At 43.9% G+C, this 16,509-nt stretch overlaps 1 protein-coding gene across 1 annotated transcript in view; it reads left to right on the top strand.

The window, feature by feature from the left end:
- LOC121279837 (guanine nucleotide-binding protein G(t) subunit alpha) overlaps positions 1 to 7,381 on the top strand; it is a 60,107-nt gene extending 52,726 nt beyond the window's left edge. Inside the window, exons 8-9 of the mRNA XM_041191268.1 lie at positions 1,937 to 2,147; positions 6,931 to 7,381. Of these exons, the coding sequence (XP_041047202.1) occupies positions 1,937 to 2,127 (191 nt within the window). The 3' untranslated portion in view covers positions 2,128 to 2,147; positions 6,931 to 7,381. The remainder of the gene's footprint in view (positions 1 to 1,936; positions 2,148 to 6,930) is intronic.
- The last annotated feature ends 9,128 nt before the right edge of the window (positions 7,382 to 16,509 follow it).

The following is a 16,509-nucleotide window of genomic DNA, read 5'->3' on the forward strand; positions in this document are numbered from 1 at the left end:
CATTTATATAGCATCTTTCACAACCTCAGGGTGCCTCAAAGCGCTTTACAGCCAATGAAGTACTTATTGAAGGAGAGTCACTGTGGTCATGTGGGAAACACTGGAGCCAATTTGGGTACGGCAAACTCCCACAAACAGCAAAGTGATCATGAAAAGGTCAATTTTTTTTTTTTGTTTTGTTTGATGTTGGTTAAGGGATAAATATTGGGCAGGACACCAGGGAGAACACCCCTGCTCTTCTTCAAAATGATGTCATGGGACACTTGAGAACAGACAGAGTCTTGGTCTAACGCCTCATGGGGAAGATGGATGCCTTCCATTCAAAGTAGATGAGTAAGTATTGGCTTTGAACATCCCAGGGTATTTAATCATGGAAAGCTTTACAACCAAGTCCAGTACTGCAATCTACATCCACTCTGTAGCATGGGTTGTGGGGCAGCAGTCAGGAGCAGAAGGCTTGGTTGATTTTCTTTTTCTTACCTCAATTACCTAGGCCAATTGCAGCATCTGATTCTGTCACCTAAATTGAGCTGACTCAGCACAGATTAAGGGCCAAAAATCAGCACTTTTTTGGTGTACGCATCTTGAATCTTTTGAGATGTCAGAACAGCCTTCTTCCTTACCGGCTCATGTTACTTTTTTAAAAACTCATTCACGGGATATGGGCATCGCTGGCAAGGCCAACATTTACCATCTTCTTACATTACTCTGGAGAAGCTGGAAGGCAGCCACCTTCTTGAATACAACAGAGCAGCTTGTTAGGCCACTTCGGAGTCAAGGAAGTTGCTGTGGGTCTGGAGACACATGTAGGCCATACTGGGTAATGACAGCAAATTTCCTTTCCTAAAGGGCATTAGTGAACCAGATGTGTTGTTAATCACAATCTGGTCATTACTGATACTAGCTTTGAATTCCATATTTATTAAATTTAAATTTCCCACCTGCTATGTTGAGATTTGAACTCATGTCCCCAGACCATTCACCCAGACTGCATGATTACTAGCCCAGTAAAATAACTACACTGCCACAGGTACCACATGTAAAACGGAGATTGCCAGTTTTCCCTATCTGAACAAAGCATAGGGTCATGGTAAAATAGCATCAGGATAAGAAAATGAGAACAGGACTAGGCCATTCGGCCCCTCAAGCCCATTCCTCCATCCAACGAGATCATGGCTGACCGGTGACCTAACTCCATTTGCTACTCTTTGCTCCATATATCTTAATACCTTTGATTAAGAAAAGTCTAACATTTTTAGTTTTAAAATTAACAATTGATCTAGCATCAATTGTCCTTTCTGGAAGAGAGTTCCAAACTTCTCCCAAACTGTGTTTGGGGAAGTGTTTCCTAATCTCACTCCTGAAAGGCACTGATTTTTTGACTATGCTCCTGGTCCTGGACTCCAGAAATATTTTACCTCCACCTACCCTGTCTGTTTCCTTTAACATCTTGAAGACTTCAAATGAACAACCTCTTAACCTTCTAAATTCCTGGGAATATAACCCTAATTTGTGTCATCTCTTGCCATAATTTAAGACTCGGATTCCAGGTAACAATCTGGCAAAGCCACATTGTACTCCCTCTGAGACCAATACAAGTATTGGATTAGGACAGGGAGAGAATCAGATTGGAGCCAAGCGGGATGGTGATGGGACTGAGGCAGGACCAGGGTGGGTCAAAGTCATTCGTTAAGTGATGTTTATCCTACTGCTTAAATGAAGTCAATTGAAACTGACAAATCTCACTAAACACAGGAGGTATGTGAAGAAGAGCATGTGTGTTTTAAATATCAGATTTTTGCATGTGGGTACAGTTTAAAAGAATTTCTAGGCATTCAGCCCACAAGCTAGACTGGCAGATATCAGACAGGGAAGGTGATGAACCGCCACAATGTTGGAAGTTCAATGACATTATGTCCGTAACTGCCCCTTCCAGGAAACAACTCGATGGAAGATGCTGGAGGGTACATTAAAGCCCAATTCCTGGAATTAAACATGAGGAGAGACGTGAAGGAGATTTACTCGCACATGACCTGTGCTACAGACACAGAGAACGTCAAGTTTGTGTTCGATGCAGTGACAGACATCATCATCAAGGAAAACTTGAAAGACTGCGGTCTCTTCTAAACCTATTCCAGCTCTCCGAGGTATGGTCCATACCGGAATTATAGAAAAACCTGGTCAAAGCAATGAGGGCAACAGGAATAGCACAGCTCCAAAACTTCCATAACAAAAGCACAGCTTGAAATTGTTTCATCACATTGGGAAACTATCATTCCCTTATCTCCCATGTTTCACTCTCAGTGTTTTGCTCAAGTGGTTCTCAGGTTTTTTTGGGTTGGGCTAGAACACTGCATTCTCATGGCCAACCAGCACTGGGAAATCTGTAAAGAAAAAAATGACCTACAAAGCCAACATCACCCTTCTCACCCAATTCCCTTCGGTTTTTCTTTCCCTGACTTTGCTTGTATCACACTTACAACGCATTTTCCTTCCATTAATTGCGTTGCTGCACTGGAATGCCTTGGGAAGTGGAGAGGAAGTCAACGTATTGAACGACTTAGGCAGGAAGTAGCTGATCAGGATTTGGGCACAAGATAGGGACAAACTGGGAAGCAGTGACAAGTCAGGTATAGTTCCACTTCCGTGCCTCACTGGCACAGACCCGTTGCCCCATCAGTTCCCAGCTCAATATTTCTCCACAGTCCCTGTTCCTCTCTCCCCGTGTCCCCTGCACACCATTTTTACAGTTCCTCACCAGCCTTTTGTGGTGTCTCTCTCCCCTCAGTCCCCCACTAACTTTTTTTATTCATTCATGGACTGTGGTTATCCTTGGCAATGCCCACACTTATTGCCATCCCCAAATGCCCTTGAGCATCTTCGTGAACCACTGTAGTCCGTGTGGTGCCTGTTATACTTTGTTGACATGATTTTTGTCCAAGAGAGAGGCTTGCTAGGCCACTTCAGAGGGTATTTAAAAGTTGATCACATTGTTTTTGATCTGGAGGCCAGACTGGGTAAGGGTGGCAGATTTCCTTCCCTAAAGGCCATTAGTGAACTAGATATGTTTTTTTTTAATGACAATCCTGAAATTTTACACGGTAACCATTCCACCAGCTTTTTAATACTAAATTTATTTAATTAACTAAACTTAAGTTACCCAGCTGCCATAGTGAAATTTGAACAGATCTCATTAGATCATTAATCCAAGCCCCTGGATTACTAGTCCAGTAGCCGAACCACTATACCACCCAGCAATGGTGGCCAGCTATGCCTGTCTCTTTATGGGGTATGTGGAACATTCCTTGTTCCAGTCCTACTCCGGCCCCCTGCCACAACTCTTTCTCCAGTACATCGATGATTACTTCGGTGCTGCTTCATGCTCTCGTCAGGACTTAGAAAAATTTATTAATTTTGCTTCCAATCTCCACCCCTCCATCATTTTCACATGGTCCATCTCTGACACTTCCCTTCCCTTCCTTGACCTCTCTGTCTCAATTTCTGGTGATAGACTGTCCACCAATATCCATTACAAGCCTACCGACTCCCACAGCTACTTCGACTACAGCTCCTCACACCCCGCTTCCTGTAAGGACTCCATCCCATTCTCTCAGTTCCTTCGCCTCTGTCGCATCTGTTCTGATGATGCTACCTTCAAAAACAGTTCCTCTGACATGTCCTCCTTCTTCCTTAACTGAGGTTTTCCACCCACGGTCGTTGACAGGGCCCTCAACCGTGTCCAGCCCATCTCCCGCGCATCCGCCCTCACGCCTTCTACTCCCTCCCAGAAACATGGTAGGGTCCCCCTTGTCCTCACTTATCACCCCACCAGCCTCCGCATTCAAAGGATCATCCTCCGCCATTTCCGCCAACTCCAGCATGATGCCACCACCAAACACATCTTCCCCTCACCGCCCCCCCACCGGCGGCATTCCGTAGGGATCATCTCCTCTGGGACACCCTGGTCCACTCCTTCTTCACCCCCTACTCCTCAAATCCTACCTATGGCACCGGCACCGCCCCATGCCCACGCAAAAGATGCAACACCTGCCCCTTCACTTCCTCTCTCCTCACTGTCCAAGGGCCCAAACACTCCTTTCAAGTGAAGCAGCATTTCACTTGCATTTCCCCCAAATTAGTCTACTGCATTTGTTACTCTCAATGTGGTCTCCTCTACACCGCAAGAAAGACCCAAACCTCCCCATCCCTTGCCATTTTAACACTCCACCCTGCTCTCTTGCCCACATGTCTGTTCTTGGCTTGCTGCATTGTTCCGGTGAAGCCCAACGCAAACTGGAGGAACAGCACCTCATCTTCCGACTAAGCACTTTACAGCCTTCCGGACTGAACATTGAATTCAACAACTTTAGATCTTGAACTCCCTCCTCCATCCCCACCCCCTTTCCATTTCTTCCCCCTTCCTTTTGTTTTTTCCAATAATTTATATAGATTTTTCTTTTCCCACCTATTTCCATTATTTTTAAATCTTGTATGCCAGGCTAGTCTTTCCACCCCACCCCCACTAGAGCTGTGCCTAGAGTGCCCTGCCATCCATTCTTAATTAGCACATGCGTTTAGATAATATCACTACCTTCAACACCTCTGTGTTCTTTTGTTCTTTTGTCTGACCTTTTGATTATCTGCTCCTATCACTGCTTGCTTGTCCCTAAAACCACATCACCCCCACCCCACTTCTCTTATCCTCCCCCCCCGCCCAACTTCAACCAGAATATATTTCACCCCTCTTCTAACATTCAATCAGTTCTGTCAAGGGTCATGAGGACTCGAAACGTCAACTCTTTCCTTCTCCGCCAATGCTGCTAGACCTGCTGAGTTTTTCCAGGTAATTCTGTTTTTGTTTTGTGACTAATTTAGATAGTCATTGACTTCTAGAATCATCAGAATATAACTTGATGGCCTTTTCTCCTCCTCTGCACATTTCCTGAACCAAAATGAGCAAAACCTGAGCAATTTGGCGTTGTCCTCACAAGAGTAATTGAGCCTTATAACACACTCATAGCCATTATGTCTTATGATCTATTCAGACATCTCTTGAAGGTGTTTTCTCCAGCTTTAGGAACCTATGTAGCACAGTGCTTACCACTGGTCTTAAGCTTTATACAGAAGGATGCTGCCCTCCGACTTTAGGGCCCACATTTCTCCAGTCCCAGGGCCCACATTTCTCCAGTCCCAGGGCCCACATTTCTCCAGTCCCAGGGCCCACATTTCTCCAGCCTACTTTTCCAAGGCATTCATCTCCAGCTACATGGTCTATTCACCTCCATCCAACGGATTGCTCTTCTCCACAGTAACACACTCTCTACAGGCCTCAAGTTCTCTCCTGAGGTATTATCTGACTCCACTAGCAGAATAGGTGAATGATTCTACAGCTTACGGTATAAATCTGCTCACCTGGATGGCATTTTCCCTTTTGATTTTTTAGCAGAAAGTTGTGTCTTGATTTAATACCGTCGTTACATTTTCTGTGTTTGCCTTTACAACTCAATTTACCAGTTAAAAAAAGGACATTTAGTTACATAATGTCGATAGACAGGATGTACCAAGAGCAGAATACAGGAAAAGTGAATCAGTTACCCCAGCCCACATTCTCAGACCACAACATCCAGCAGAACAAGTTACTGCCAACACTGCAGTTTTCAATGGGACTACTATAACACCAACACCTAAGATCAGCAATTTGCATTTGCTGCCCTGACAGGCAGTTCGGAGGGTGCTGGCCCAATATGATATAACCTCTCTTATTATAGATGCGGATTGTCCTGCGCTGTATTTCCAAGAGTTCAGGACCTTCTGATTTGTTTCAGTCAGCCAGCGATAAATGTGGCAATGACTTCATCTGAATGGGACTTTTTTCCAACCAGAAAACCCCACACGCACTTCCTCAGCCAGCTCCTTGGAAGAAGTCATCTTTCTCCTGCCCACCATGAAGGGTCTTCTGTACTGGCACACCAAAATTCACACTGTAAAGTAGGAAATTGAAATAGTGACTCACCATTCTATATTGCTGTTCATAAGTCTGGCATGATCTTTTTCAATGCGCCTCCTCCATTCTAGAAATTTGTTACCGCCAGGCTGTACTTTGTTACCTCCAATGCTCTCCTGGTGGGTTTTTCGCTGTTAATAGGATCTAAGTTGGTTGGTGATGCTGAAACCAAGACACTGAGCTTTTCTTTACTGAGAATTTATTGACTTGTTCAATCTCTTAGCTCTCCTCCCACACAACAGTGTCCCAGGTATCCCCTATTTATAGGTACTCAAATACAACTAATGCCCATCACCAGTTTCTCTTAACCTTAATAATGTAATTGAAATTAACAATGTAATTGACAAGACATTAACATCCAATTCATCTGCATCATCATCTTCCAATTTAAAATTCTTATCCTTCAGTTCAAATCCCTCCATGACCTCACCCATCCTTATCTCTGTAATCTCCTTCAGCTCTTCGACCCTCCAAGATCTCTGCACTCCTCCAATTCTGGCCCGTGATGCATCCACAATTTTCTTCACTCATGATTGTTGGCCGTGTGTTCAGATGCTTAAGCCCACCAACCAACACCGCCCCCACCGCCCCCCCCCCACCGCCCCCCCACCCCCCAACCCCTCCAGCTTTCTTTCCACCTTTAAAAATGCTCCTTAAAACCTACCTCTTTGACTAAGTGATCTTTGATCTCTGTTAAATTTTGCTTCTCAACAATTTGTGAAATGCGTTTGTATTAAATACTATGTTAAAGGCACTATATAAATGCAAGTTGTTTTTGTAATCAGTAAAGGTTTAGTGTAACACTAATTTTGTGTAACACTATTCACCCCTAGAGTCATCAAAACGTTTTCTCTCACCACATCATTAATGACAGTGAATATAACATTAGCTTGTTGTCTTATATTTTCTTTTTTCTTTTATCTCAGGAGCTCTATGTCACAGTAATAAAACTACCCATGAATTTCATCCCACAATGAATGAAACCAGAGAGATCCTGATTCTGAGCCTGCTGAAGACATTTCCAATCTGTTTGCTGAAATTGGCTGTGATTAAGATGTGGACATAAGTGGTTCCATTAAAAAGACAATTTGACTTTCCTGTAATGCTTAGATCAACCCTGCTGATTATCCTCCTGAAGGCAAAGTTGTACTTTTAACCAAAATTGCTTTCCTACAATATAGCCCAACTACTAAACATCCATGATGATAGAATTGGAGAATTGTCTGGGTCTCCTGTCAACTTCGCAATTGTTTGTATTGGGTATAAATTTACACCGTAGCACTATTTTCCTGTGTATTAACACTAGCAAACTAGGGATTTGTAGTGGGAGCTCTTCTACAAAATAAACAACTCAATTTAGTTGATGTTTATAGAGAGCCATTAAATCCATATGAATGCAATAAAATAGGTATAACTCAATTCATTCTGTAATGAGCAGTTAGAACCTGTAAGAGCACTCGCATAGAAAAGAAACCATTCAATGAATAGAGTGAATTGCGGATAGAGGGAGGGTACCACCTTTAAATGATGTGTAATTTAATTAATATTGCAGTGAGTCATGTCACCTGTAGAGGGAGAACCTACAGGAAAGGTCCAGCCCTGTTATCAATGCAGTGAATTTTAATAACCTGCAGAGGAAACTCTACAGCCTACAGAACATGAACAGCTCATTCAGTGATGATGTGAGCTCAGAGCCTAGTGTATATATTGAGGTCCTTTCAGAAAATCTCCATCAAAGCCCATGCTGTAGTGAGCTATAAGACCTGTAGAGGGTGCTCCTTCAAAAAATTAAACAGCTCAGTCTCTGCCATGGAGTAAAATGGGTAAAATGGCTGCCAGAGGAGTGTTGAAAAAAGATTCTCCCACTTTTATGTAAACTCAATAAAATTCCAGCAAAAAACCCTTAATACCTGTGGAATACTCATTCAAGCTGACAATTAACAGCTGCTTTTAGACAGCTTCTGAGGCGGTATAAAGAAGGGTTATTTTGTGTATTTGCTTGAACCGAAATTTCCAAACACACTGACCTGGCAGTGAAAAACATACCTCTTTAGTTTTAACATATCCAACCATACAATAGATTTTAGATCCTACTTAATCATTGTATAGATACATATATCATTCAAGCCAGGGACAAAAGTTAATGCCATTTAACAGACCAATAGCCAGATAAGATTGAGGGTTACATTATTTACAATAAACGAGGAGGAGAAGGTCTCTAAATGCACCAAATTGAGAAATAGTTAGCAAGAATGGGGAGATAATTCCTAACAGAATCCTCTCTTTGCATTGACTTGCTTTTTAAGAGGAATTCATCTGGAGTCGAACACACTGCTCTGATTGCTACTTCAAAAGGAAGCGAGCTTCTTCCGAGCATGACTAACACAGGATGCCTTAACCAGGAGCGGAAGAACTATGTTTAAATACACACATGCTATATTTGTTGAGGGGGGGATGACTGAATATTACCGAAACCATTTCAAACACACTGGTTATGGCAAAATGATGTGTGCATTTTCATCAGCTCCTGGATGTGTACAGTACACACCAAGTAAAAGAATGATTCACCCACATACAGCACTAAACATCTCATGTCCATGGGGTATTCGCTTCTGTAATGTTTCAAACTGATCGAGTACTCAGCTTTTCATTTAAGTGAGCTATCAAAGTGTATGGTCCAGAGAAATGTTGGGTGTTTGGAAATGCACATGTGTCTTTAACTCATGCAATTTAAACTTTAAAAAAAATCAAATCATCATAGAACAATGCAGCTTAAAAGGAGGCCAGCTGACCCATCATGGCTCTGAGCTATCCCCAATTAGTCCCACTCCCTGCTCTTTCCTAAGAGCCCTGCAAAGGTTTTCTTTTAAAGTTTTTATTTATTCATGGGATTTGGGCATTGCTGCGTAGGCCAGCATTTATTGCCCATCCCTAAATGCCCTTGAGAAGATTATGATGGGCCGCCTTCTTGAACCGCCGCAGTCCATGTGGTGTAGGTACACCCACTGTGCTGTTAGGGGTGGGGTTCCAGGATTTTGACCCAGCGACAGTGAAGGAACGGCGATATATTTCCAAGTCAGGATGGTGAGTCGTTTGGAGGGAAACTTCCAGGTAGTGGTGGTGTTCCCATTTGTCTGCCCTTGCCCTTCTAGGTGGTAGTGATCATGGGTTTGGAAGGTGCTGCCTTAGGATCCTTGGTGAGTTACTGCAGTGTGTCTTGTAGATGGTGCACACTACTGCCACTGTGCATTGGTGGTGGAGGGAGTGAATGTGGATGTGGTGCCAACCAGTAGAGTTTTCCCCCTTATTACCATTGACTCCCATTTTGCTAGGGCCCCTGGATGCTACACTCGGTCAAATGAGGCCTTGATGTCAAGGGCAGTCACTCTCACCTCAAGTATTTATTTATATACATTTCCTGTTGTTAAAAGTAGAATAATGAAGTCACATCTATAATTTTGTGTTATTAAGAAATTAGCTCGAAAGGCTAAGAAACCAAAGTTAGGAGCGAGTATAAAAGAGGCATTAAATCAAGCCGTGATCAGGTGATATGAAACATTGGTTTTAAAAGCCTCAAGATTCAGGGATGATGAAAGACTGAGCGAACTGAGGAGTGCTATAGGTAAGGTCAGGTCTGGTTAGCTTAGTTGGCTAAGGTGTGGTTCAGAATGATGCCAATAGCATGGGTTCAATTCTTGTTCCAGCTGAGGTAGACTTTGGGGCCTGCCTCCCTGCCCCTGAGTGTGGAAGGCATTGACAAATCACCACTGGCAAAAAAAAAAAATGCCAAGAAAATGGATCAATGTAAAATAGCAGACTATGAGTGAGAGCCCTGCCTTGCAGGCCTGACAATAACTGATGAGGTCTTGAGAAAGAACAATGGTTGCTCAAGGAGCTGGGATGCGTTTCCATTCAGTACACAGAGAAGGCAGACAGAAATGTGTGGGTCAATGTAACACTGCCTAGAACAATTTTTCCCCTCATGTTGGTTCGTTCAACACCTGTAGGCCCAGTCTAGCAGATATGGGCTTCAGGACTCCACCAGCTTTGTCAGTAGTGGTGCCATCAAACCACTCTTGGTGATGGGCATTGAAGTCCTCCACCCAGAGTACATTCTGTACCCTCACTACTCAGTGCTTCTTCCAAGCGATGATCAACACGGAGGAGAACTGATTCTTTAACTGAGGGAGGGTAGAATGGTTCATCAGTGGAAGGTTCCCTTGCTCATGTTTACTGTGAGACTTCATGCTAACCAGAGTCAAATTTGAGGACTCCCAGGGCCACTCCCTCCTAACTGTGCCACCTCCTTTGGATGATGATGAGGCGTCTGGGATGTTGGCTGAAAGGTATGATCCTGTGAGTATGACTATGTCAGGCTGTTGCTTGACCAGCCTGTGGAATAGCTCTCAAAATTTTGACACAAATCCCCAGATGTTAGCAGGGAGGACAGTGTTGACTGGGTTGGGTGTTCTTGTTGTATTCAAAGCTAACACCTAGGCAGATGCTGGGTGGTCTGTCCGATTTTATTACTACACTTTCTCAAAGCATGTTGATACAGCTGCTCTATATGCTCGGCCATTTTAGAGGGCAGTTAAGAGTCAACCATGTTGCTGTGGGTCTGAAGTCACATTTAAGCCGACCGGATAAGGACAGATTTCTTTCCCTGAAGGACATTAGTGAACCAGATGGGTTTTAACGACAATCCTACCACCATTATTGCTACCAGCTTTTTATCCCAGATTTATTTAATTTGCAAAGTTGCCAAATTGGCATTTGAACTACCTCTAGCTCAGTAGCCCAGTTCTTTGGATTACCTGTGCAGTAACATTACCATTGTGCTACTGCTCCTGGATTAACTTTGCAGTGAAAACGGTTAAACTTGAGTGAATTGGAGCAAGACTCCCAGGAAGGGGCAGTCTCCCATTGCTTTAGTTTGATACCACAGAGTATAAAATCCAGACTAATGTCAAATCTAGCTTTGAAAAACATTCAGGCACTCTTTTGGACCCCTGGACAATTTGTAAATCTACCAAACCTCAAATTCAATGTTTGGAGAGCAGGGATTCTTTTATCCCCTCCTCCTTCGCATGCACTAAGCATTTACTAAGCATTTTGAATAGGTAAAAGAGATATATTTGTGATTTCATGTTACTTGCTCTCTCTCTCCTAAACAAGATCGTTAAACCTACAGCCAGATAGAAGCTTAGCAACAAGGCTTTGTGAGATTGAATGCTAAGCGACAGCTACAAGACTGAGTGTAAAGGCATCCTCTAGAACTAGCTTTGGTATTAGAGGAGATACAGTTGAGCTCACATGAAATAGATCAAAAATGCCAAGAGATGATGACTAAGATTAAGAGGTGGAGACTGTTGTTTTGGATTGAAAGGCATTAAGAAACTTTCTCTTTGAAGGACTGAACTCACTAAGGGTTTTGCTCTCCCACGAACAGCATGTAGTGATTCACTCCGAGGGGTCTGGAAATGGAATGATAGCTGAAGGAAGTTGATGCATGTAAAATTAAATCATCACAGATAGAGTGCATTAGGTCGGATGTTAATGGATAGCAATCATTGAAACATAGAAAAGTAGTAGAGAGAGCAGGTCCTTGGGGAACCCAGTTAATGGGAAAATGCTTGGATGTGCCCATTAGCTACAACACAGGCAGATTGGAGAGGGAAGCACATAGCTATGGACATAGTTGTGGTGGGAGGCCTTAAAATATCGCTGGAAGTCTACAGTGTAATACCCCAAAGGCTTTGGAAACATCTATGCCAAGATAATTCAGCAAAGCATTCAAAGATGGGGGTCCAGAGGTACTTAGCAGCAGATCAGTTATGCTGAAAATTATAGCACCTAATACGGACTAAACCAAGACTTCTAGAGAAATAGATAACAGTAGCTTAATAACTTCACTGCTAGAAGGGAATAACATTTATTCTTAGGATCAGAATCAATTTTGTTCGAAATTCAAGCAAAGGTCCAAGAAAAATAAAAGATGGACTGAGAGTAAGAGAGGTAGAATAGGAAGCACACCACAAGGATAACAGTGGAGACACCCATCCTGAGGACGACAGCAGGGATAGCAGCAGAACCTGGCCGATGTGTAAAGAATCTGAGAATGGAAATCATAATACTATGACAGAGTCGAACAATGGTGGGAGTTTTAAAAAGAAAAAAAAGTCATCAGGTTAATAGTTGGAAGGGAAAGTGAGTCAAAAACATCAACCCTCTCTTTAGGATGATTCTCAAGGTGGGTTGAGGATGAGGAATAGGATTCATAAGAGAAACACCTATGGAGTGTGTGCTGCAGGGGCAGACATACAGGAGTTGACATTTTTGGAAGAAAAATTAGAAATAGTGCCTCAAGTCTGAGCAGGGAAAAAATTGATTTGAGATGATTCAGACTGACAACTGCAATAGGCAGAATATTTTTTGCAGCATGGTAACAGAACAGATGAAGTATCCAGTTCTGACAGAAGGACAGGAGAGAGCTACAAAACCTTCCAGGCCAGCAAGAATATTATGTTAGCTCACTGGCAAAGATAAAAGGGTCACGGGACCAGAGAAAGCAAAGCATTTACAGAGGGCATGATCCTTATGACCCAGCACTTAACATGCACTGGATGATACTCCAAACTGGGAAGAATTGTTTACTCATGTTTATGGGGCACAAGATTGGGATAAATTGACTCAGGAGACATGGCCCTGGGACTAGCTGGTTAGCTCTTTCAAAGAGCCAGCATATGCACGATGGGCAGAATGACCTCCTTCCATGCTGTATCATTCTATCCGTCTTGTTGTTAAAATCACTAGCCACATCTTAATCAGCATCACTCACCAAAGACAAGAACTGCTTACACAAAACTATCCCAAAGTGATGCACTACTCAACATAAAAACAGAATGAAAAATTTGGAAATCAAAAGCAAATAAGAACAAACTTGAGGACGTCACTGGCATCACATTATTGCAACATCTCTCAAAACACTTCTTTGCCAACAGGTTATTGTTGAAGCGTAGTCACTAGTTCGCTATACAATAGCAATTCACTGATGCAACCCTAATCAAGAACATCGAATTGGAGAGATGACACATCAATCGTGCACAATATGAAGCATCATGCCCTTCGTACAGGAGACTGTAACCCGTTGGATAACCATCACAGGGGAATGATTCATAACAGGGGTTTTTTTATTCATCCATGGGATGTGGGCATTGCTGGTTGGGCCAGCAGTTATTACTCACCCCTAATTGCCCTTGGGAAGATCGTGGTGAGCTGCCTTCTTGCATCACTGCAGTCCATGTGGTTTAGATACATCCACAGTGCTGTTAGGGAGGGAGTTCCTGGATTTTGACCCAGCGACAGTGAAGGAACAGCGATATATTTCCAAGTCAGGATTGTGAGTGGCTTGGAGAGGAAATTCCAGATGGTGGTGTTCCCATGTGTCTGCTGCCCTTGTCCTTCTGGACGACAGCGATTGTGGGCTTGGAATGTGCTGCCTAAGGGTCCTTGGTGAGTTTCTGAAGTGTATCTCACAAATGGTACACACTGCTGCCACTGTGCGTTGGTGTTGGAGGGAGTGAATGTTTGTGGATGGGGTGCCAATCAAGTGGGCTGCTTTCATCTGGATGGTGTCAAGCTTCTTGAGTGTTGTGGGAGTTGCACTCATCCAGACAAGTGGGGAATGTTCCATTACACTTCTGACTTGTGCCTTGTAGATGGACAACAGGCTTTAGGGAGTCAGGTGGTGAGTTACCTGCCACAGGAATCCTAGCCTCTGACCTGCTCTTGTAGCCACAGTATTTAAATGGCTAGTCCAGTTCAGTTTCTGATTAATGGTAACCTTCAGGATGTTTATAGCGGGGGATTCAGCAATGGTAATGCCAATGAATGTCAAGGGGTGATGGTTAGATTCTCTCTTGTTGGAGATGATCATTGGCTGGCATTTGTGTGGCACAAATGTCACTTCCACTGGGCAGCCCAGGCCTGGACATTGTCCAGGTCTTGCTGCTTTTGGACATGGATTACTTCAGTATCTAAGACGTCGTGAATGGTGAACATTGTGCCATCAACACCGAACATCCCCACTTCTGACCTTATGATGGAAGGTCATTGATGAAGCAGCTGAAGATAGTTGGGCCCAAAGCACTAGCCTGAGGAACTCCTGCAGTGATGTCCTGGAGCTGAGATGATTGGCCTCCAAAAACCACAGCCATCTTCCTTTATGCTAGGTATGACTCCAACTAGCAGAGAGTTTTCTCCCCCATTCCCATTGACTGGTTTTGCTAGGGCTCCTTGATGCTACACTTGGTCAAATGCTGTCTTGATGTCAAGAGCAGTCACTCTCACCTCACCTCTGGAGTTCAGTTGTTTTAATAATGTTTGAACAAAGACTGTAATGAGGTCAGGGGCCAAGTGAACCTGGCGGAACCTAAACTGAGCGTCAGTGAGCAGGTTATTACTAAGCAAGCGCCGCTTGATAGCTTGCTGCTTCTGCTGTTTGGCACAGAAGCAGCCCTGTATTGTAGCTTCACCACTTTGAGACATCATTTTGACCCTTGACATTCAAAGGCATTACCATCACTGAATCACCCACTATCAACATATTGGGGGTTACCATTGACCAGAAACTGAACTGGACTAGTCATATAAATACTGTGGCTACAAGAGCAATCAGAGGCTAGGAATGCTGCGACAGGTAACTCACCTCCCAACTCCACAAAGTCTATCCACCATCTACAAGGCACAAGTCTGGAGTGGGATGGAATACTCTCCACTTATTGGAGCTGTACTCATCCAGGCAACACACCCAAGAAGCTTGACACCATGCCTGGTGCTGCTCCTGAAGTGCCCTCCTGCTCACTTCATTGAACCAGGGTTGATCCCCTGACTTGGCAGTAAAGGTAGAGTGGGGAATATGCTGGGACATGAGGTTACCGATTGTGGTTCAGTACAATTCTGCTGATGGCCCAGTGCCGCATGGTTGCCCAGTCTCGAGTTGAACAGTCTCTGTTCAAAATCTATCCCATTTAGCACAACGGTAGTGCCACACAACACGATGGAGTGTATCCTCAATGTGAAGCCGGGACTTTGTCTCCACAATGACAGTGCAGTGGTCACTCCTACCGATACTGTCATGGACAGATGCATTTGTGGCAGGCAGGTTGGTGATGATGAGGTCAATTGTGTTTTTCCCTCTTATTGGTGGCCTCACCACCTGCTGCAGATCCAGTCTAGCAGCTGGAGCTGGGCCTGTACTGATGCTACTGAGTTACTCTTAGTGATGGACATTGAAGTCTCCCACCCAGAGTACATTCTGCACCTTTGCAAACCCCAGTGCTTCCTCCAAGTGGTATTCAACTTGGAGGAGCACTGATTCATCAGCTGAGGGAGGGCAGTACGTGTTAATCAGTAAGAGGTTTCCTTGTCCGTTTTGACTTGATGCCAGGAAACTTCATTGGGTCCAGAATCGACATTGAGGACTCCCAGGGCAACTCCCTACCAACTTTATACCACTGTGCTGCTACCTCTGCTGGGTCTGTCTTGCTGGTGGGACAGGACATACCCAGGGATGGTGATGAGGGTGTCTGGGACATTACCTGTAAGGTATGATTCCATGAGTATGACTATGTCAGCTGTTGCTTGACTAGGCTGAGACAGCTCTCCCAATTTTGGCACAAATCCCCGTATGTTAGTAAGGAGGACTTTGCAGCTTCCCCAGGGCTGAGCTTGCTGCTGTGGTTTTTGGTGCCTAGGTTGTTGCCAGTTGGTCCATCTGGTTTCATTCCTTATTCAATTTTCTGTAGCAGTTTGAGGCAACTAAGTGGTTTGCTAGGCCAATTCAGAAGGTACTTAAGAGTCAACCGCATTGCCTTGGGTCTGGAGCCACATGTAGGCCAGACCAGGTAAAGACGGCAAATTTCCTTCCCGATAGGACATCAGTGAACAAGATGGGGTTTTAGGACAACTTAAATTCCAGAGTTTTATTGAATTCATCTGCCGTGGTGGGATTCAAAGCCAGAGCATTATCCCAGGTCTCTGGATTACTTGTCCAGTGGCAATACCATTAAGCCACAACCTCCCCTAAATGCCATTTACAATTGCCATGGTTGGGAAAAATGGGACAACTGGTGTGTACAAGTTATCAACTCTAGCAAATAATGCAGTATTATTTACGTTCTCTCACAACCCTCTGATATCTTGGGTGTAAAACGAGACCCCAACAATGTTTGTAGTACAAAATCACTATTATTCCATGCCCCTCAAAATCTCCAATCAGTACTGGAAGGAAATATTTCATACGTAATTGGATTTCTGTTCTGATAATGACGAGCTACGTCATGACTGGCTGCCCTCACGCTCATCCCTCTATGAGCCTAATCTTTTCTTTCTTTCTACTCCCACAGTGCTAAAAACAGCTGCCCTGCTCATTCATGTCACCCTCAGCAACAAGAAATAAAGAGCAACATGCTTTCAGACCCATTAGACTGAAAGCTGTGACATTG

The sequence above is a fragment of the Carcharodon carcharias genome, chromosome 7, assembly GCF_017639515.1.
Source record: "Carcharodon carcharias isolate sCarCar2 chromosome 7, sCarCar2.pri, whole genome shotgun sequence".
Classification (NCBI taxonomy): Eukaryota; Metazoa; Chordata; class Chondrichthyes; order Lamniformes; family Lamnidae; genus Carcharodon; species Carcharodon carcharias.